Source organism: Ursus maritimus, unplaced genomic scaffold (assembly GCF_017311325.1).
Source record: "Ursus maritimus isolate PB19 unplaced genomic scaffold, ASM1731132v1 scaffold_2, whole genome shotgun sequence".
NCBI lineage: Eukaryota > Metazoa > Chordata > Mammalia > Carnivora > Ursidae > Ursus > Ursus maritimus.
The window spans coordinates 9319900-9340044 of NW_024424452.1; the positions used below are offsets into that span (position 1 = coordinate 9319900).

Below are 20145 nucleotides of genomic sequence, written 5' to 3' on the forward strand. Positions count from 1 at the left end.
GGGTGTGGAAGCTGCTTGAGATTCTCTCTTTCCCTCTCTCTCTGCCCACCCCCGAAAGACCTGGTGAATGAATGAATGAATGAATGAATGGAAGAACATAGGGTGACTTTACCCATTTTCAGCTGAAGAAACTAGAGCTCAGGTAAGGGAGTGACTTATCCAGGATCAAACAGGGAACGAACCGCACGCCAAGAATCCTCATCAGCCTTCTGACTGCATCCAAAGCTTCTGCACTTCAGTTGGGTGGGGCAGCCCTCTCCTCCCCCAGCCTTTGTTAGAATACACCACATAACCCCTGACTCAGCTAGGCAACAACTTCCCCTTGGCAGAATTCATAGGCCTCGAGGAGCTCAAGGCAGGCTGGAGGGGGTGGGGGGAGGCCCTATCAGAGCGTGTCTCCTCCCAACTGCCCTTATAAGAGGCAGAGGGAGGTTGGGGTGGTCTGAAAGGAACCTGGCCCTCTCCTCCTGCAACCCCAGCTCTAGGTCCTGAACTCCATCTCCAGGATATGGCAGGCCTTGCGACCCTTGGGGCTAGCCTCCTGCTCCTGACCCTGTGTGCCCACCACCTTGACCCTGCAGGTAAGACCTCCAACCTCAGCCCAGCACTCTCAGGCGGGACAGTCATGCCAAGAGCACTGCGGGGACGGCACAGCGGAGCGGGGAGGACTAACCAGGCTGGGTCTGGAGGGGAATCCTGAGGAGCAGCTGTGCAGGGACTGGGCTGGACATGTTAGTGTAGGGGACGTGCTCCATCCCCAAAGCCCAGGGTCTCGGGCAGGCTGGGAAAGAACACGGTTCTCCTCTCTCCCGTCTTTTAGGCTCTGTGTCCATCCCCTCTTCCTGCTGCATGTCCTTCATTTCCAAGACAGTTCCCGAGAAGCGAGTGGCTAGCTACCAGCTGTCCAGTGCGAGCGTCTGCCCTATGGCAGGAGTGATGTGAGTATCTCCCTCTCCCTGGACGCCTGGCAGGAAGGGGCAAGGACAGATGAGCCTCCAGGCTCATTACATATGCTAGGCACTGTTTGGGGACGTATAACATGATCTTAACTAACCCCCCAGACCATTGTGTGAGCGATAGGATTATTCCCATTTGACAGAGAACAACTGAGGCTCAAGGTCACTGGGACTCCAAATAACTTCATAGCTTCCTCTCCCACAAGGCAGCAAATGGGAGCTCACTCTGTAAGAGCGGCCTGCTGTAGAAATGTGACCTTGGTATCATGAGCTATTTTGCCTCCTGGCACTAGAGTCGGCTCCCTAGCCTGGCACCCCCTAGCTCAGAGCTGGCTTGGCAGAGGGCAGCCCACCGCCCCCTCCCTGCTGCGGCATCTATGTCACCTTTCCCTGCATGGCATGTCAACTGGAGGCATCTGCCTTTTTTCCTGGGGGGTTTCAGTGCATTTTCTCCTCTCCTCCCTGTGGGTAGAGATTGGGTCTCTCTGTTCAGATCCAGCATTACTAGAAGACAGGGCCGCCCCCCTCCCCCCAATCAGACAGGGAGGTTGCCGAGTATGCGCAGAGATGCAGACATGCGGGTGGAAGACCATGTGTCAGGACCTTGCTAGGAGGCCCCCAGGCAGCAGCTTGCAGGCCTCCACACCCACCTCCTCCTCTGGGGAAGTGGTCTGAGGTCCCTGCCACCTCTCAAGTGTGCCCTTGTCACCCTTCCCACAGCTTCACCACCAGGAAGGGCCAGAAGTTCTGTGGCGACCCCAAGCAGCCCTGGGTCCAGAAGATCACGAAGCTGGTGGATGCCAGGCAGAAGAAGGCATCCCCTACTGTCAGGGCAATGAGCACCAAAGCCCCTGTGCAGGGGAGCCCTGCCAACACCACCTCCATCTAACCACCGCCCAGCCCTCCACCTGGGGCCCGTGAACCAGCAGTGAGAGGGGGAGAGCGAATGTTCCCTGTTTCCTAACATCAGTCTATAAAACAAAACCCAAGGCAGGGGAGGCCTGCTCTGGGGGGCTGAGCAACTGCTCCAAGCGTCCTGGGTCCCTTACCTTCCCTGAGCTGGAGAAGAAGATTCTGGAAGGAAAGGGGTGGCAGCCATTTGTCCTCCTCCTGAACTGGCACTGGCCCTTCTCTGCTTCCCAGGCTCCATCAGAACCCAGGTGCATGAGGCCCAACCTCCAGACACACTCAGGTGGCACCGAAAAGCTTAGCCTATGGCTGGCTTCTGTGGGTCCTCTGGGCTTGCGGTGGGACCCTATGTGCTGTCTGCCTGTCTGTCTGGGTCTGGGCACCTGGCAACAGCTGCAGCTCGTCATCACATTGCCGATGCCCCCAGCTTGTCCCACTTCCAGAATCCCGGATGAATAAAAATCCGAGAAAATTCAGGGCTCCGTTGCCGCATGCTGCCAGATCCCGCCCTTCCTTGCCCGAATCTCATGGGCTCTGCTTAATGAAGTTTTTAGGGACTCATTGTTTTTGGTAATGAAATGGAGCTGGAGGATCAGGATGAGGGGCCAGCCTGGATAGTTTCATTCCTTTGGGAAGATAGGGTTTGGAGGAGGCGGTCCGCTTTGTGGCCGGGCCTGCTCCGGGCTGCTTTGGGGACGAAGACCTGTGCCTTTAAGACTGGTCTTTCCCTACATTTGGGAGATGGGAAGACAGAGTGGGGGCTGGGGGGAGGAAGAGGGATTCCAGGGTTTGTTTGTTTTTTCCCTATGTATGAGATACCAGTGATGTAGATGTCATGAGCGTGGAAACACTCTCTTCTCAAATAACAGTCCAAGTAAAATGTGATGTCCTTTTGAAGGTGATTGTGTCTTGCCTGTTCTCTTCCTGGAGAGACAGGGTTGGGGTGTGAGCAATGGAGTGTGTGGCCCAGAGAGCATCCCGAGTTACCCATCGAAGCGAATAAAGACAGCCTGAGCCCGGGGCAGCCTAGGAGAAGTCTTGGCCTGCTCTTGGGAGTCCTGTTGTGAACTTTGTAAAACATTCATGCACAGCTGGATTCAATCAAATTTTTAAAAAAATTTTCAACCAAGCGCATTATTGCACAAGGCCATGAAATGAAAAAGACGGCCTCTGGCTTCGAGAATTAGGGAGAAAAATAACACACACACACACACACACACACACACACACACACACACACACAAATCAAGAGCAGTTTAGTACCAATCCTAGCTTGTCAGCTGCATGACCTTGACATGTGTCACTTAAGTTCTCTGAGCCTCAGTTTCCCTCATCTGTAAAATGGGGACAATAAGCCCTTTCCACTTGGGGTTTTCCCTGGAAGCAGACCCCGAAACAAAGATTCGAGTGCCCAGATTATGTGCGGGAGGTACAGGGAGTAACCTCAAGAGAATGGGGAGGTGACGCAAGGCAAAGGAAGGTAGCCAGCAAGGGAGCATCATCAGTCAGAGAGCAATTAGAGCTGAACCCTCCGAAAGGTGATGTGAGACCCAGCTCTGTGGGTCACTGCCAGCTGTGGGGAGGGGGAGCAGAGCAGCTCTCCATGGCTCCAAACAAGCCTTCGGACTGCATGCAGAGCCCACCGAAGGCGTAGCCAGAGGCATTCACTGTATAGCTGCTCTCGAGGTTCTTATAACTCCACTTAGAAGCGGACCGGAGCAGCGCTCGCAGTTCAAAGGAGGGGACGTTCTGGTGTGTGTCGAGGGGCGCCTGCAGAAATCCTTAGCACAGAGTTGGCATCTGGAAGGTGACCAAGATTTCACTCTGGCGGGAAGAGCGTATCTGTAGGGATGGAAGAGAGCTGGAGCATTCAGGGACGAGAGACCGAAATGCAGATAGACAATGGCCAGACCGTGGATGACAACAGAACTCTGACCCACGGTCCTGGCAGCAAGCAGCCCAGAACCATCAAGACTTGGTTGGAGATGCCAGCTTCCTATTCCCCCCCCCTTTTCCAACTCAGGACCAACCAGAGAGCCAACTATATTCCCAAATCAAACACACAAGATGTTTGTTTCTCCGTGCCAACCATCTCCAACTGAAACATGCCTGTGCTTCCCCTTTCGTCCACTCTGGGGCTCCCCCAATCCCTGGCCTGTCTGTGAGTCTCTGCCAAACACAAGCGAGAGTGGCTGCCTCTCCTGCTGTAGCAAGCTCTGAAAGAAAAACGTGTCTGTCTTCCTCTCGGTGGTCTTTGTTTATTTCCACAAGGAACTTGTATAGTCTGGCCTCACTTTGCACATCTGTAAAATGGACACAAGAGAAGGGTTTTTCTCATGGTTGACTGTGAGGACTCAGTAAGGCATGGATACATGGGAACCACTTAGCTCAATGCCCGGCACATAGTAGAGGCTCAATAAATAAAGCCCAGCTGGGGGGCAGAGAGGATGACACTGGTCTTGCTGGGGTCAGGGCATCAGGCTGACACTTTTTATTTTTAATTGAAGTTTAAGTGACATTTAATACTCTGTTAGTTTCAGGTGTACATCAGAGTGATCTGATATGTTTATATATTATGGTATGGTCCCCACAGTAAGTCTAGTTACTGTCACCATACAAAGTCATTACAAGATTCCCACGCTGTACGTTACATCCTCAGGACTCATTTACTCGATGGCTGGAAGTTTGTACCTCTTAGTCCCCTTCACCTCTGGCTGACACTTCCATGGCCATTCCAGCAGGCCCTATGGCCCTGCTTCCCCCTGTCTCATTTGTCTGGTGGCCTTCTTTTTTTTTTTTTAAAGATTTTATTTATTTATTTGTCAGAGAGAGAGAGAGAGCACAGGGGAGTGGCAGACAGAGGGAGAAGCAGGCTCCCCACCAAGCAGGGAGCCCGATGTAGGACTCAATCCCAGGATCCTGGGATCATGACCTAAGCTGAAGGCAGATGCTTAACCAACTGAGCCACCCAGGTGTTCTTTGCTGTTGGCCTTTAAATGTGTCTGGAGAAAGAAGGCACTGGTCAAGATGATGGCCACTGGGCCACTTGAACTGCCCACCAGAAGTCTTGCCCTGCCTTTGTCTGGCCTTTCTCCAGAATGTGAACCATGAACATGGATGGCCAGTTTTTGTTTTTGTTTCTGTTTTTTTACGATTTATTTATTTATTTGAGAGGGGGAGTGGCAGAAGAACAGAATCTTCAAGCAGACTCCCTGCTGAGCTCAGAGCCCCACAAGGGGCTTGATCCCACGACCATGAGATCATGACCTGAGCCAAAATCAAGACAGGGTCACTCAACCAGCTGAGCCCCCCATGTGCTCTATTGATGGCCAGTCTTACGTGATGACATGATACCCTCCTGCCCTGCTTCTGCACAGGCCACCAGCACAATGACACCGAGTCACCCACACTCTTTCTCAAGCTCTCTTGGGAAGGAGACATTCCAGAGCTGGAGAGTGTGCTAGGAGCTGGTCAGGGAGGACCTGGGTTCAGTTTGTGGCCATGTTAGGGCAAAGTTGACCTGCGTTTGGGAGAGCACCCCACCTCCAGCAAAACCTGTCGTATGATTCATTAAAAGTGAGTGCAGGGGCACCTGGGTGGCTCAGTTGTTAAGCGTCTGCCTTCGGCTCAGGGCGTGATCCTAGGGTCCCGGGATCGAGCCCCACATTGGGCTTCCTGCTCTGCTGGGAGCCTGCTTCTTCCTCCCCCACTCCCCCTGCTTGTGTTCCCTCTCTCTCTGGCTGTCTCTCTCTCTGTCAAATAAATAAATAAAATCTTAAAAAAAAATAGTGAGTGCTAAGCTCTTTCCTCAGCACACAGCTGGTATGTCAAAAGGTTCTATCGTAACCCAAGAGCAGAACAGGAAGGGAGCACTTGAGTCCTTGAGGCCAAGGGGTGGGAGAGAGAACGAGATACCTAACAGCCGTTCTCCATCCTGACTGGGCTTCGAATCAGCTGCGAACCTTTAAATACAGATTCCTGGGCCCCACCCCACACCCAGTGACTCAGACTCTTGCTGGAATGCGGCCGGGAAATCTGCAGTCTTTTAAAAAGTTGCCCACATCGGTGCACCCACTGTGGAACACAGTATGGCAGCCCCTCAGAGAATTAAAAATAGAACTTCCATATGGTCCAGCAATTTCACCTCTGGGTACTCGTCCAAAGGAAAGGAAAACACTAACTTGAAAAGATATGCACGTCCCCATGTCCACTGCAGCCCTAATCACAAGGGCCAAGATATGGACGCCACTTAAGTGTCCACGGATGGATGGGTGGATAAAGAAAAGGTGATTCTATATATGCAATGGAACATACTACAGCCATAAAAAATCCCGCCGTTTGTGAAAATGTGAACGGACCTTGAGGGCCCTAGGCAAGGTGGAGCAAGTTAGGCAGGAAGAGACAAATACTGTATGATCTCCTTGATACGTGGAATCTTTTTATGTTCAATTAGGCAACACATAGTACATCATTAGATTTTGACGTAGTGTTCAACGACTCATTAGTTGTGTATAACACGCAGCGCCCATCACCACACAGGCACATGAAAAAATGTTCAGCATCACCAGCCATCAGGGAAATACAGATCAGAACCACAACGAGATACCACCTCACGCCAGTCAGAATGGCCAAAATTGACAAGACAGGAAACAAGTGTTGGTGAGGATGCGGAGAAAGGGGAGCCCTCCTACACTGCTGGTGGGAATGCAAGCTGGTGCAGCCGCTCTGCAAAACAGTCTGGAGGCTTCTCAAGACCTTAAAAATAGAGCTACCCTATGACCCAGCAATTGCGCTACCAGGTATTTACCCCAAAGATACAGACGTAGTGAAAAGAAGGGGCACCTGCACCCCAACGTTCACAGCAGCCATGTCCACAAGAGCCAAACTGTGGAATCTTTTGGGGGAAAAAATGAACTCACAGATACAAAGAATGGATGGGTGGCCACCAGAGGCAGGTGGGGCAGGCGCGGGAAATGAGTGTGGGTGATCAAAAGGTACAGACTTTCGGTTATAAGCCGAGTAAGTCCTGCGGATCCCATATACACCACGGGAACTGGAGTTAATGAGACCATATGGCATATTTGGAAGTCACTAAGGGAGTATAAAGTTCTTAGCACAAGGAAAGAATTGTAACTATGTGTCGGGACCGAGATTAACTTATTAGCGTGATCATTTCACAATATATACATAAATGTATATACACCTAAGACTAATATGACTTTATATGGTTTCAGTTGCTTCTGCTTTTCAGGTGTCGGCTGCAGTGGAAAAATAAAGGTGGGGATGTCATTATGTCTTATATTTGTTCAAAGCCTTTGAACTTTCTGAGCTTCACCCCTGCCCTCCATCCCCTCCCCTCCTACCACTCTTTCCTCTCTACCCCGCTGAGTTTTCTTCTCTCCCAACCAGCCAGCCTTCCTACTGGGCTCAGCAAGTCTCCATGCATCTGCTGAGAGGACAGTGCTTCTCGACGGTGATGACGGCAGTCCCTGCCCGGCTGTCCCTGCCTCCAGCAGATTGGTTCCTCCGAAAAGGCAGCTTCTCCGTCTTCTGTCTTCTTCCCTAACCCCACTTCCTTCTTAGAAAGAGGAGACTGGTTTGGCAGAGGGAGATGTTTTGCCGTCGGAAGTGCTGGAATCTGCTATTCGATCTTGCGAAGCTATTTGTTCCACAGAATTCTACGGCTTTGTTTCTCTGGGTTGAACCTCTCTATTGAGAGTTATCTAACGTCCCAGAATGACAGGTCTGTCTGTTTCCAGGAAACACCTTTGTTCTGACTCCAAGATTTCCTTCTCCTGTGGGGTGGGTTCACGGGCTCAGCACACACAGGACAGCGAGAGGACCCCCTGAATGCTCAGCCTTGCGCCCCCCCCCCCCCCGCCCTCCAGCTCCCCCTCCTCCTTAGCTCCCACCCAGTCCCATCTGCAGCTTTGCCGCTGCTGCTTTGCCATGGTCAGATCATGTCTTTTTGGCCTCTGTGTTTTCTGGTTCCAAGAAAAGATATCCTGTTACTGTTTTTCTCTAGAAATCACATCATTTTCCTGGCTTTCCAACTGCTGAGCAGTGAAAGCCCTACAGAATACACACGTCTGGGCAGACGCTGTGGTTATGGCCTGGTCACAAGAGCGCCCAGGAGAGGGTCACCAGGAGAAACTTCTCGTGGGCCTCAGAATGAGGAAGAGCTGCCTTCCCCAAGTAAAGCCACGTTTGCTTTGATGTTTTTAAGACACTGTGACTCATGGGACTGATTGCATTTCCCTTTTCATATCAGCTCTTTGAGAGCCGGCCGGCTCTGGCAGCCTGGACAGGTGTTGCACCTTACCTACCCAGCCATTATTTGCCCTTGGCTTTGATAGTTTCCCTTAATTGCAGGGTGGTTTTGGCTCCAGGACAGAGTCTGGAGCAAGCTAACCTTGAGTCCCTTTCTCGGGGGGGGGGGCAGGGGCCAGGACCCTAAGACGCTCCAAGGCAGAGGAGGGAACAGGCGTGAGACAGACCTGCCTTTGAAACGTGGCTCTCCCCCTTGCTAGGTGTGTGACCTTGAACAAATTACCTGCCCTCTTGGAATCTCAAGTCCCCTGGATGAAGAGCGTTGGCATAATAAAACCTCCCTCACGGGACTGCTCTGGGGTTAAATGGAGTAACTGATAAGACACCAACGGAAACAGGTTTGTCTTTTCCGATTCCGGGGACCGTGTTTGTCTTTGCTTGACTTCACTCTGCGTCTATCAAACCCAAACTAGGATGGTGCCTACAGCTGCCCAGCTCTGGGAAACCCCTCCACTCACCCTGGGCCCCCTTCTGGCCTCTCTCTGATGTCCAGGACCATCAACAGAGGGTGCATTTCCGTTTCACTCAACTTTGGTCTCGTTTGTCCACCATGTATCTGCGGAGCTGCGGGCAGTACCTGGGTGCCTGGTGTAAACCCAGCAAACGCTTGTTACATAAATGGATTACAGACTCTGTGCCAAAAGCTTGTGAAGACAAGCAAGAATCCTTCCGGGCTCCTTGATGATGAGTTGCAGGGGTGAGGTAGGGGTGCAAATGGAGAGTAACCCGCACGTTGTCCTTCAAGGCTAAGTGCAAAGGTCACTTTCTTTAAAGGAAGACCCTTCTGACCCCTTGGCTGCATTCAGATTCCCTCAATGTACACTCCTGAAGCTCCGAGCTATGCTTCTCCTTCGAAGTACACGCCCCAGGTATAAATCATAATTTATTGGGTAATTGTTTTCTGCTTGAGGTCTACTCCCTCCACTAAAACATACACAGCAGGGACCACATCTGTCTCGTCTGCCTCTGGATCTCAGCATCTAGGACAGTGCGGAGAACAAAAAAAATCGCCTGTCGGGACGCCTGGGTGGCTCAGTTGGTGAACCGCCTGCCTCCAGCTCAGGTCATGATCCCAGGGGCCTGGGATCGAGTCCCCGTCGGGCTCCCTGCTCAGCAGGGAACCTGCCTCTCCCTCTGCCCCTCCCCCCTGCTGTGCGCTTTCTCTCTCTCTCTCACACACACACACTCTCTCTCTCTCTCGCTCATAAAAAAATAAAATCTTTTAAAAAAAATCTGTTGAATGAATGAGTCAGTGAAGAAATGAATGGAGAGAACGCACCATCCAAGAAGGGAGGCAGCCAGGTAAGCTGATGGGTGTGGGAAGTGCCATCTGCTATTCAACTCTGCGCAATGTGGAGCCAGAGGAAGGAAGGGTGGAGGAAGGCTTCCCCGAATAGGTGACACGGATCAGAGACGCGGAGGGTGAAGTCTATGCAGACACAGCATGGGGCGTTCCGCCCCCAGCAAAAGAATATTCCGTTGCAACCCTAAGTCCACATGTAGTGGGTACTGGCAGTGCCCAGCCCACATCCCCTCGGCACCCACCCTTCTGTTCCCCCATCCCCTCCGTCCTCCATCCACATGTGCCTGGGTCCTGCACCTGAGGTCCAAGTACCCAAGGTCAGTGCCCCTGGGCCGTGGAGGGTGCATGTGCCAGCTCCCAAGCTCGGCCGCGGTGACTCGGCTCGCATCTACACGTCTCCAGCGGGATCGAGCCCTGATGCCGGCAGCGGGAACCCGCTCTATAAGGCGCCCTTTCTTCACTGGCTGCTTTCCCTTCTCTGCCTGAGTCCTCTGCACCTCTGCTGGCATTTCTTGTGATCTCCAAAATACCATGTTTGCGCTCAAATCCTTGCTCAGGATCTGCTTCTGGGAGAACCCAGTCAGCTCAGGCTGCCATAACGGAATACCACAGATAGGCGTTTTTAAACAACAGACATCTATTTCTTACAGTTCTGGAGGCTGCAAGGGCCAAGATCAAGGTATCAGCGGGGCTGGTTTCTCCCAAGGCTTCTTTTCTTGGTGTGCAGGTGGCCACCTCTTCGCTGTGCCTCCAAATGGCCTTTTTCTCTGTGTGCACACATCCCTGGCATCTCTCCCTCTTCTTATAAGGACCCCGATCCTATTGACTCAGGGCCCTACCCTTGACCTTAATTACCCCTTGAAAGGTCTTATCTCCAAATACAGTTACGTTGGGGATCAGGGGACACAATTCAGTCTATAATGAAGGGAACCAGGGAGAGCAACTCAGCTAAGGAAGATGGGCCTAGAGACACAAGCCAGAAGAGTGACAACAAAACAGCAGGCCTGATTCTGGAAGCGTGTCCAGAGTAGTTGGGAATGCAGATTACAGTCTACACCCTGGGAACCATGCGGAATTGACGGTTCTGAGAGAGCCATACACACATGGCCAGAGCCCAGCCACCAGGCTGGAGGGTAGGGGGCACGGACTTCAGCCATAGGGAAGAGGCTGGGGGGAACAGAGCAGGAACCAGGATTCACTAATTTATCCACCGTATCATTTCCTTCTCCTTCACTAATGTATTGAAATATCATATGCATAATCCAGAAAAGCACATAAATCCGTAGAGAACAGCTCAATGAACTGTCACGAGATGAAAAGGTACACCAGTGCCCTGACCAAGGAGCAGAGTGTATCAGCCCCCCACAGAGCTCCCCTTGGGCCTCTCTTCCCCTTGCTATTTCCCAAAGGTAACCACCATTCTGACTGCCATCATTACGGGTTTGCTCTGATGGTTGGGAACTTTATGCACATGGGATCCTGCAGTATTTTTCTTTCCTATCTGGCTTCTTCTTCTTCTTCTTCTTCTTTTTTTTTAAAGATTTTATTTATTTATTTGACAGAGATAGAGACGGCCAGAGAGAGAGGGAACACAAGCAGGGGGAGTGGGAGAGGAAGAAGCAGGCTCATAGCGGAGGAGCCTGATGTGGGGCTCGATCCCAGAACGCCGGGATCACGCCCTGAGCCGAAGGCAGACGCTTAACCTCTGTGCCACCCAGGCGCCCCTTCCTATCTGGCTTCTTTTCCTCAACATCATACATGTAATTATAGCCCATTCTCATTGTTATACGGTGGATGATGTTAATATGCCACAATTCATTTCCATTCTACCGTTGACAGATATTTGCGTAACTTCCAGTTTGGGGTTATTATGAACAATGTCTTTTGGCAAACACACGTACACATTTCTGATCAGTATATTTATATTCCTAGGAGTGGAAGTGCCTGATCACAGAGAATATGTACATTCGACGTTAGTAAATACCACCCATTGCTTGCCATTCCCACCGTGGTATGTTTCCGGGGGCCATGTCCTCACTGGCTCTTGGTATTTTCCATCTTCTTCACGTTAGCCATTCTGGTGGGTACGTGAGGACTACCATATTGTGGTTTAAATTTGCATTTCTCTAAGGTCTAATAGAATCAGGCCTCTCTCATTCATCATTTGGGTTTCCTCCTTCATAGAGTGTTCAAGTTTCAGGCTTTTTTTTGGAGGGGGGGGATGTATAGTTTCTTTTTATATTCTGAATTCTAGCCCCGGATACATGTTTTATTAGTTTCTTAGATCCTCCGTAACAAATTACCCCAAACTGGGTGGCTTAAAACAACGATGTTTGTCCTCTCGTGGTGCTAGAGGCTGGATGTCTGGAATCGAGGTGTCGGCAGGGCCGTGCTCCCTCCAAAGGCTCTAGGGAAGAATCCTTCCTCCCCTCTTCCTAGCGTGTGGTGGCTCCCGGCACTCCTTGGCGCTCCTGGCTAGTGTTTGTATCACACCAGTCTCTGCCTCTGTCCTTGCATGGCCTTCTCCCTCCCTGAGTGTCTCTGTGTCTCTTCACATGGCCTTCTTATAAGGACATCAGTCACTGGATTAAGAGCTGGAAGGGAAACAACTCTTCTGTTTTATGTCTACTCACTACAACACTCCACTCTCAAGGCTTCGCTTCCGACGCCCCATGTGGGTTTTCCTCACCCCCAGCAATTCTCGGACACCAGCTGGGCATCCTGCAATGTAACTCAATCCTGACGCTATCTACCGGGGGATTGCATCAGATCCCACAGGTGAGGGGCTCAGCCCTACCAGGCCGCCCCTCCCTGCTTCAGTGGCCAGTTCCAAGTCCAGGTCGGTCACCTGTGCTTCTGACCTGCCAGTGGTCGATTGGAGGTTCCCGTGATCCCCTCCTTAGGGTTGGTAATTTGCTGGAGCAGCTCACAGAACTCAGGAAAACTGGATTTATTCACTAGATTACCAATTTATCCTAAAGGATCAAACCCAGGAACAGCTTGATGGGAGAGATGCAGAGGGTAAGGTATGGGGAAGGGAGCTGAGCTTCCAAGCCCTCTGGGTGGGAGTGGGTGCCCCACTCTCCCAGCACCTCCCTGTGTTCACCAACCCAGAAGCCCTCTAAGCCCTGTCCTTTGGGGATTTTGGGGGGAGGCTTCATTATGTAGGCATAATTAATTAAGTCATTGGCCACTGGGGATTAATTCAACCTCCAGCCCCTCTCTCCTCCCCAGAGATTGGGGGGTGGGGCTGAAAGTTTCACTCCTCCAATCACCTGGCTGCTTCCCCTGGTAACGAGCTCCCTCCCTGTGGTTTTATCCTGGGGCTGTTCAAAAATGACCACGTTAACATCAACACAAGTGTGGTTGGAAGGGGCTGGTTATGTGTAAAAAGATGCTCCTTTCGTCTTTATTGCTCTGGAGCTATTTCAAGAACTGAGGACAAACGACCAAATATTAGAAACAAAAGATGCTCCCATTGCTCTCCCAGCTTAGAAAATTACACGGGTTTGGGGCACCTGGTGGCTCAATCGGCTGAGCAGCTGACTCTTGGTTTCAGCTTAGGTGGTGATCTCAGGGTGGTGGGATTGAATCCTGTGTCGGTCTCTGCACTCAGAGAGGAGTCTGCTTAAGACTCTCTCTCTCCCTCTGCCCCTCACTCTCTCTCTCTAAAATAATTTTTTAAAAAAGAAAGAAAATTACAAAGGTTTTAGGAGCTGTGTGCCAAGGGTTATAGACCAAATATGTATTTATTATAAACCACAATATCACAAGAGCCCATCCCTATCCAATATGACCTCCTCTTAACTAATTACACCTGCAAAGACCCTGTTTTCCAAAAAAGATCACATTCCAAAGTTCTGGGTTGACATGAATTTTGGGGACACACTCTTGAACCTAGTATAGACATATTGCAAAAATCTACCCAACCCCCCCACCTTTTCACTCTCTTATTGGTGCCTTGTAATGAATAAAAGTTCCAAATTCTAACTACAGTCCAATTGATCAACCCTTTATCTGCCCCTTGTGGTTAGTGTTTATTGTGTCCCATTTATGAAACCTTTGTGTCCCCCCAGCACACTGCAGCTGCGGAAGCAGGAACTGATGTGTGAAGATGGTCAGTAGGATGGTGTGGGGCAAATTGAAGGCATGGGTGAGGAGGCTTATCCTGAAAGAGAGAAGGTTCAAGGACAAACATAATAATGGTAGCAGGTGCCATTGGGGCTCCACTCATATCCCCTTATCACTCACTTCTGTGAGTTAAAGGCTGTAATTGAGGACACCTGCCCTGCCTGAAGGCTATACCCTGATAGCAGAGCGCTCTCAACCTGCTCCTAGAACAAGACAGAGATGTGGGATGCAGCCCTCAGCCAACGACATGAAGGGAGGCGGAGGGTTAATACCCCCACTTCCTCACCCCACAGTTGGGCCAACTCAGGTTAGTTCTGCACGGGTCCCCCGCGTCCCTCAGAGCTACCAAGCTTCAGCTGCCTGGGGCAGTAACCTGCTTGATCACCCACCCCCGTGTTGGTGCCCTCCCTTCCCCACCTCCTGCCCGCTCTCCCCAACTGGTGTCTTCTGGAATTAGCCCCTTCACAAATTGCTTATGCTGTGGTCCTTGTCTCAGCACCTGTTTTAGGGAAACCCAAACTAAAACAATGGTTTTCAAATCTGCCAAAACCTCCATTTGCTCACCTTCCAAAAGAAGAGAAGAGAAATCAGGCATTTTTGAACAGACTAGAAGCAATGGAAATATAGATTTCAGCTAAATTTTAAAAAGAACCTAGAAGAATTTTGTCAAAGTCAGAGCTGTCTTAGGTTGAGACAAGGTCAACAGTGAGTTCAGAACCATAGTCAGAATAGTCTGGATGACTGAGGCGTTGGGAGAGGGGGTCGGTAATGTTTTAAAGGGTCCCAGTTAGGGGCACCTGGGTGGCACAGCGGTTAAGCGTCTGCCTTCGGCTCAGGGCGTGATCCTGGCGTTCTGGGATCGAGCCCCACATCAGACTCCTCCGCTAGGAGCCTGCTTCTTCCTCTCCTGCTCCCCCTGCTTGTGTTCCCTCTCTCGCTGGCTGTCTCTGTCAAATAAATAAATAAAATCTTTAAAAAAAATAAAATTAAAGATAAAGGGTCCCAGTTAGCTCTGAAAAATGCTATGGTTCTAGATGGCTAGTGGAATTTTTATTTTTGCCTTAAACTCAAATTTTTAAAGCCCTGGGGGCATTATCAGGGGTTAAATACAGATCTGAAAGTCCCTCTCTACCCTTCCCTAAGACTCGGCGAAATTCACTGCCCCCCTCTAGACTACGCTTTCCCCATTTTAGTCATATCTGGCTAAAATACAGATTCCTGGGTGTCTATCCCAAAAAGCCTCACCCAGGAGGTACAAAGCTGGAACAGGAAATATCCTTGTGGTTTCTTTTCTTTTCTTTTTTTTTTTTTTCAGTCTCTAGGCAATTGTGATGTTCTGCCAGGTTTGGGACCCTCTAAACTAAGTGAGATAGCTCTAAGTGTCCCCAAACTGCTCTGGCACCAAGGGTCAAGTGATGTGTGGCACTGAGAAGATAGGATGGGTACATGCCACAGCATTGTTCTCGAACATTCATTGTCGAGACCAGGCTGCCCTATGCTCCTGTCCTGAAACTGCCCATGCCTCATCAAGAGATAAGCAGTGTTGGGGCACCTGGGTGGCTCGGTTGGTTGAGCATCTGACTTCAGCTCAGGTCACGATCCCAGAGTCCCAGGATTGAGCCCCAGGACTGAGCCCCTACTCACAGGGAGTCTGCTTCTCCCTCAAACCTCCCCCCCACCCTACCCCCTCTCGTGCTCTCTCTCTCACTCTCTCTCTCTCAAATAAATAAATAAAATCTTTAAAAGAGAGATAAGCAGTGTTTAAGAAGCAAAGAAAGCTTTGGTCAAGAGCCAGAAATAAATTGAGGACATCCATTGTGTTCTAAGGTATTTTAAGTCAGTTCTGGAGAACCATTATTCATTTCCTCTGCTATTGCTTTTCAAACAACAAAGCATTGGTTCGGACAAAAACACCCAGGCAGAAACTCCCAATGGTGTGCTGGCTCCTCCCCTTTCCTCAGATGACATTTCCTTTCTTTCCAATCTTCTTCCAAAGGTATCAGGTTGCGCCCCCACTATAGGGTCTAAAGAGCTGCCCTTGTTCTCAATCACAAATTTCTCTGGAATTCCCTCCAGGGACAACTTAGCCCTATTAAAGGGGGTCAGGTGGAGTCAGGAGGAATTTGGGAGAAAGCTGTGAAGGGCCCAGCTTGCAGCACCATGAAGAGCTTTCCTGTCGGCTTTCTTGTTCTCCTGATCTTCATCCTGAGTGTCCATCGTGGAATTGCCACACGTATGGAGGTGTCCCACTACCTTCCCCGGGGCGGGCTGGGAGTAGAAGCCAAGGGTCACCTCCCAGCTCCTTAATCTCCCTGTTTTTTAGGTGGCAGTGATGTGGCCAAGTTCTGCTGCTTCCAGTATAGCCGCAAGATCCTTCCCTGGAAGTGGGTGCGTTCCTATAAATTCACCAGGAACAGCTGCTCCCAGCAGGCCGTGATGTAAGTATTTCTTGTTTGGACTTTCAGGGTCCCCACCAGACATGTAAGTGCCTGGGCGCTGGCTAGACCCCCACAGCGCCAGGATGAGGCTCAGGATGGGACTCTGGTAATTTGGGTTGTCACCCTGCGTCTGCCACTAAGGAGTGTGACCCTGGAGCCTTCGTTTCCTAACTTTCATATACCATGTGCCAAACAATGTGCTAAGTGTTGGGTATAAAAGAGAGAACAGACAGCCCTTCTAGATCTTCTATCTTAGCATAAGAAAAGGCTGTTAAAGGCGTTTGCACAAAATCGATAATCACAACTGTAATGAAGAGAGAGAGGAGGAGGGAATCTGTCGTTGTGGGGGGGGGCAGAACTTTATCTCTGCCCTCTTAGGGGCTCCAGCTGAGCCTGAGAAGGAAATGGACATAAGACAGATTAACAGGGAAAAACAAAACAAAACAAAACAAGAAAAGGCACACAAATTTTTACACGTACATGGGAGCTCCCAGAGGAAAACGAAGACCAAAGAAGTGGCAAAACCCAAATGCTCTTATGCTAGCTTGAACAGAGAGGGTCGATTGTGGAAATGGGACTAAAATCTATGGGATAGGCTGTATGGGATAGTAAGACTCCCCTTAACAAGGTCTGTTGATAAAGAATTCTCTTGGCCTTGACTTCCTATCTCTGGCGACAGGAATATTTCTTTCCTCCTGGTACAGGAAGGATATCTTTCGCATGGGAAGTCTATCTCCTGCTTTCAGGAGAAAAAGAGGAGGTCAGAACCTTCTTGCACCCGCTGGTTTGTTTGTTTGTTTGTTTTAAGTGCTTTAGCTCAAAATAATCCTTTTGCCAAAGTGACATTTTGGGGTGGCATATTCTGCCTCCCTTCATCATAGTCACACAATGACCTAACTGGATGGGGGAGGGTCTCCCAGAGGACGAGACATGTACACTGAGACCCCCAAAGGATAAGTGGAATTGGCCTTGTTCCAAAGTGGTGAGCAGCAGGTGTGTGGGAGGAACATGTCGCTGACAAACAGACAGGTAGACAGGAGCCAAGTCATGCCGGGCTCTTCGGTAGTGAGAGAGAGAACACAGGGCTCCTGGCAGGACTAAATGAGAGGATCACATGCGAAGTCTTTGGCAATGTGTCTGCACACCGTGCAAGTTTGGCAAATGCAAATCTTTAATCTTTAAATGCAAATACACAGGGAAGGGCTGGTTGCTGCTCCCAAGGACACAGGGTTCCTGAACATCGGAGAATGGTGCAGAAGCGGGGAGAAGGGACTCCAGCGGCAGACCTGGATGTCATTGTTTTGAGACAGTTAGGAACAGGAAAGGGACACACAGGTGCCTAATTGTGGATGGGGCATACCCTGGGTCTTCTCCTTTGTGTCTTGATTTAAAGCTTTCTGGGGCTTCTAAGATGTCAACCTGTAGCACCTGGCAAAGAGCCCTGCGCTTGGCTCAAAGCGGAGGCTCTGTCACTTACAAGCTATGTGACCTTGGGCAAGTCAAGTTTCCTTATTTGTAAAGGGGAGGGGAGGGGCCAAATCAGTTATCAATCACTGCATGACAGACCACCCCAGAACTTAGTGGCTTAATACAACAACGATCACTTTCTGATCTCTGTGGGACGGGACTTTCAGCAGCGCTGGGCGGGGTGGTTCCGGCTTGGCGCCTCTCTTCGGGGCCTCTCTGTGTGGTGTCTCTGTTGGGCCAGTTTGGGCTTTTGCGCAGCGTGGTTACCTGGAGTGGTGGTCTCCCGTACAAGCTGATTCAAAGCTCCCGGATAAGTGGCCCGTGAACCAGGCCAAAGCTGCATAACCTCCTATGATCTAGCCTATGAGGTCACAGTGTCACCTCTGCCGCGATCTACTGGTCGACCAGTCCTTAAGGCTGGCCTTCATTCAAAGGGTGGGGACAGAAATCCCCATCTTTCAACGGGAGTGCTGTCAAAGAAATTTCAAAGGTTCACAGAACCCTGCCTCTCCCCCATTTTCCCATCCTTTTGGCTCTTCTCTCCAGCACGGGGCCAGCCTGAGAGCCCCGTGAATACTCTGTAGCCCTCCAGGCTAGAGCACCCCCCACCTAGGCTCTCATCACATCTGAGGCTGGAGGACACTCAGGATGTCAAACACGACCCCCCACTCCTCAGGAGTGCATAGTGTCATAAGGAATGCAAGAATCCTATATAACCAGCCGTGGCAAACAACCCATGATAATGTGGTTAAGAATCGAGCAGCGTGGGGCACCTGGGTGGTGCAGTCGTTAAGCGTCTGCCTTCGGCTCAGGGCATGAGTCCGGTGTTCTGGGATCAAGCCCCACATCGGGCTCCTCCTCTGGGAGCCTGCTTCTTCCTCTCCTGCTCCCCCTGCTTGTGTTCCCTCTCTCGCTGGCTGTCTGTCACATAAATAAAATAAAATCTTTAAAAAAAAAAAAAAGAATCGAGCAGCATGACGGACTGCGATCTCGCGTTTTTGCTTGAAGACCTGATGTGCTATGATTCCATGAATTAAAAATACTGAAGACTTCTGGGAGTCAGGCTAATGTTCTAAAATGGATGGTGGTGGTGTTTTCATTATGCGCGGATCTACTAAAAGCCATTAAATTATAATGATATACTTTAAAAGAGTGAATTGCATGGTATGTGAATTGTATGTCCACAAAGCTTCTATGTTAAAACAAAAGAATTAAGAGGCATGGTACAGGTTACATGCTTTGGACTAAAGGTGTTGGAAGTTATTTCCTGGGGGAGATGGGCCTGGCAGCATGGGCTCCAGTGGAAAACAGGGCAGAGGGGAAAGCAAGGACCAGAAGAGGGAGCAGAAACTGTAACAGGTGCAATAAGGCAAGAGAGAGTGAGTCAAGGGGCTGACTCCCCGCCCCCCTTTCTATCTCTACAGGAGGCAAAAGTTCTCAGTATTGACTGTCAGCTCCTCTTTTCCACAGATTCACTACCAAAAAAGGCCATAAAGTCTGTGCACATCCAAAGGAAAAATGGGTGCAAAGATACATTTCTTTACTCACAGAACAGCAGTAATCGTTAACTGTTGAATTCTAAGCCCAAGGACACCTGGACCCTGCTCTTGACCCTGCTGTCCTTGGTGGAACCTGGAGACTTTCTTCAGCAGAAGGCTCAGTGGGACTGAAGAGGAAGAGAGCTTTTAAGAAAGACGTCTCCATTAAGATTTGATTTGCTCCTAAACATTCTTATTCAGTAAAACCTGAGTCTTCTTCAAAGCAAAGAAGTGGAGTCAATATTTTTGGCTGGTTCCCTGCACTAACACTGGTGTGGAATTCTTCCTTATGTTCTTGTGCCAAAAAAAAAAAAAAAAAAGCAAGGGAGAGTTTAATATATTTTGGCAAAATGTCCATCAAATGTTTTCACATTATTTAGAGAGGTAAGTTTGTGACTTGGAAAATTAAATTCTGTGCAACCCCTCATGGCCTGTTGGTGTTGGGTGAATAAAATGCCTCTGTATCTGGAGGTGCGGTGTCTCTGTTTTCTCATAAGGTGTCAATCAATAAACATAAATACTGGGGCACCTGGGCGGCTCAGTCGGTTGAGCGTCTGACTCTTGATTTTGGCTCAGGTCATGGTCTCAGGGTCGTGAGATTGAGCCCCCCCTCCCCCGGGGCCAGGTTCCACGCTCAGTGGGGAGTCTGCTTGAGATTTTCTCTTTCCCTCTCCCTCTGCCCCGCCCCCCCAAAGATAAGATAAATAAAATCTTTGAAAAGTATATTATTTATCTACTGTCAAACTAAAAAATTAAACAACAAAGCTTAGGGAATAGCAATTGAAGTTATTTTGGAATAGCAGAGAAACTGCAAACTAGAGGGAACCATGGGCAGGTCGGGAGAACAAAGGAGAACATCCTTCTGCAGAACAAAGGAGGAAGTTGGGAAGGGTTGTTTGGAACAACCGTTCATTGGAGGAAAATGAGAGCTGGAAGTGGCTGTGGCTTCTCATTGGCTGTGATTGCCGGCGGAGAGGACATCGCCCTTCTTCCCGCTGGTCTATGTGAGTGGTGGTGCATGAGCCCCCTCCCCTCATGGCTTCCCCACTCCATTATTTTAAATTTAAGTAGGC

At 50.1% G+C, this 20145-nt stretch overlaps 2 protein-coding genes across 2 annotated transcripts; both read left to right on the forward strand.

Moving 5' to 3' along the window:
* Positions 1-396: 396 nt before the first annotated feature.
* CCL24 (C-C motif chemokine ligand 24) lies at positions 397-2767 on the forward strand. The gene is made up of 3 exons (XM_008698539.2): positions 397-581; positions 821-938; positions 1677-2767. The coding sequence occupies exons 1-3, from the start codon at positions 509-511 to the stop codon at positions 1843-1845; spliced, it is 360 nt and encodes a 119-aa protein (XP_008696761.1). The 5' UTR covers positions 397-508; the 3' UTR covers positions 1846-2767.
* Positions 2768-15662: 12895 nt separating this feature from the next.
* CCL26 (C-C motif chemokine ligand 26) lies at positions 15663-19655 on the forward strand. The gene is made up of 3 exons (XM_008698540.1): positions 15663-15862; positions 15953-16067; positions 19005-19655. Exons 1-3 carry the CDS (start codon positions 15790-15792, stop codon positions 19093-19095), a joined length of 279 nt encoding a protein of 92 aa, XP_008696762.1. The 5' UTR covers positions 15663-15789; the 3' UTR covers positions 19096-19655.
* Positions 19656-20145: the final 490 nt, after the last annotated feature.

Coding starts and splice junctions, on each gene's coding strand:
- CCL26 (XM_008698540.1), top strand. CDS start 15,790: ATGAAGAGCTTTCCTGTCGGCTTTCTTGTTCTCCTGATCTTCATCCTG. Junction 15,863..15,952: donor CCATCGTGGAATTGCCACAC/GTATGGAGGTGT, acceptor CCTGTTTTTTAG/GTGGCAGTGATGTGGCCAAG. Junction 16,068..19,004: donor TGCTCCCAGCAGGCCGTGAT/GTAAGTATTTCT, acceptor TCTTTTCCACAG/ATTCACTACCAAAAAAGGCC.
- CCL24 (XM_008698539.2), top strand. CDS start 509: ATGGCAGGCCTTGCGACCCTTGGGGCTAGCCTCCTGCTCCTGACCCTG. Junction 582..820: donor CCACCACCTTGACCCTGCAG/GTAAGACCTCCA, acceptor CCCGTCTTTTAG/GCTCTGTGTCCATCCCCTCT. Junction 939..1,676: donor TGCCCTATGGCAGGAGTGAT/GTGAGTATCTCC, acceptor CCCTTCCCACAG/CTTCACCACCAGGAAGGGCC.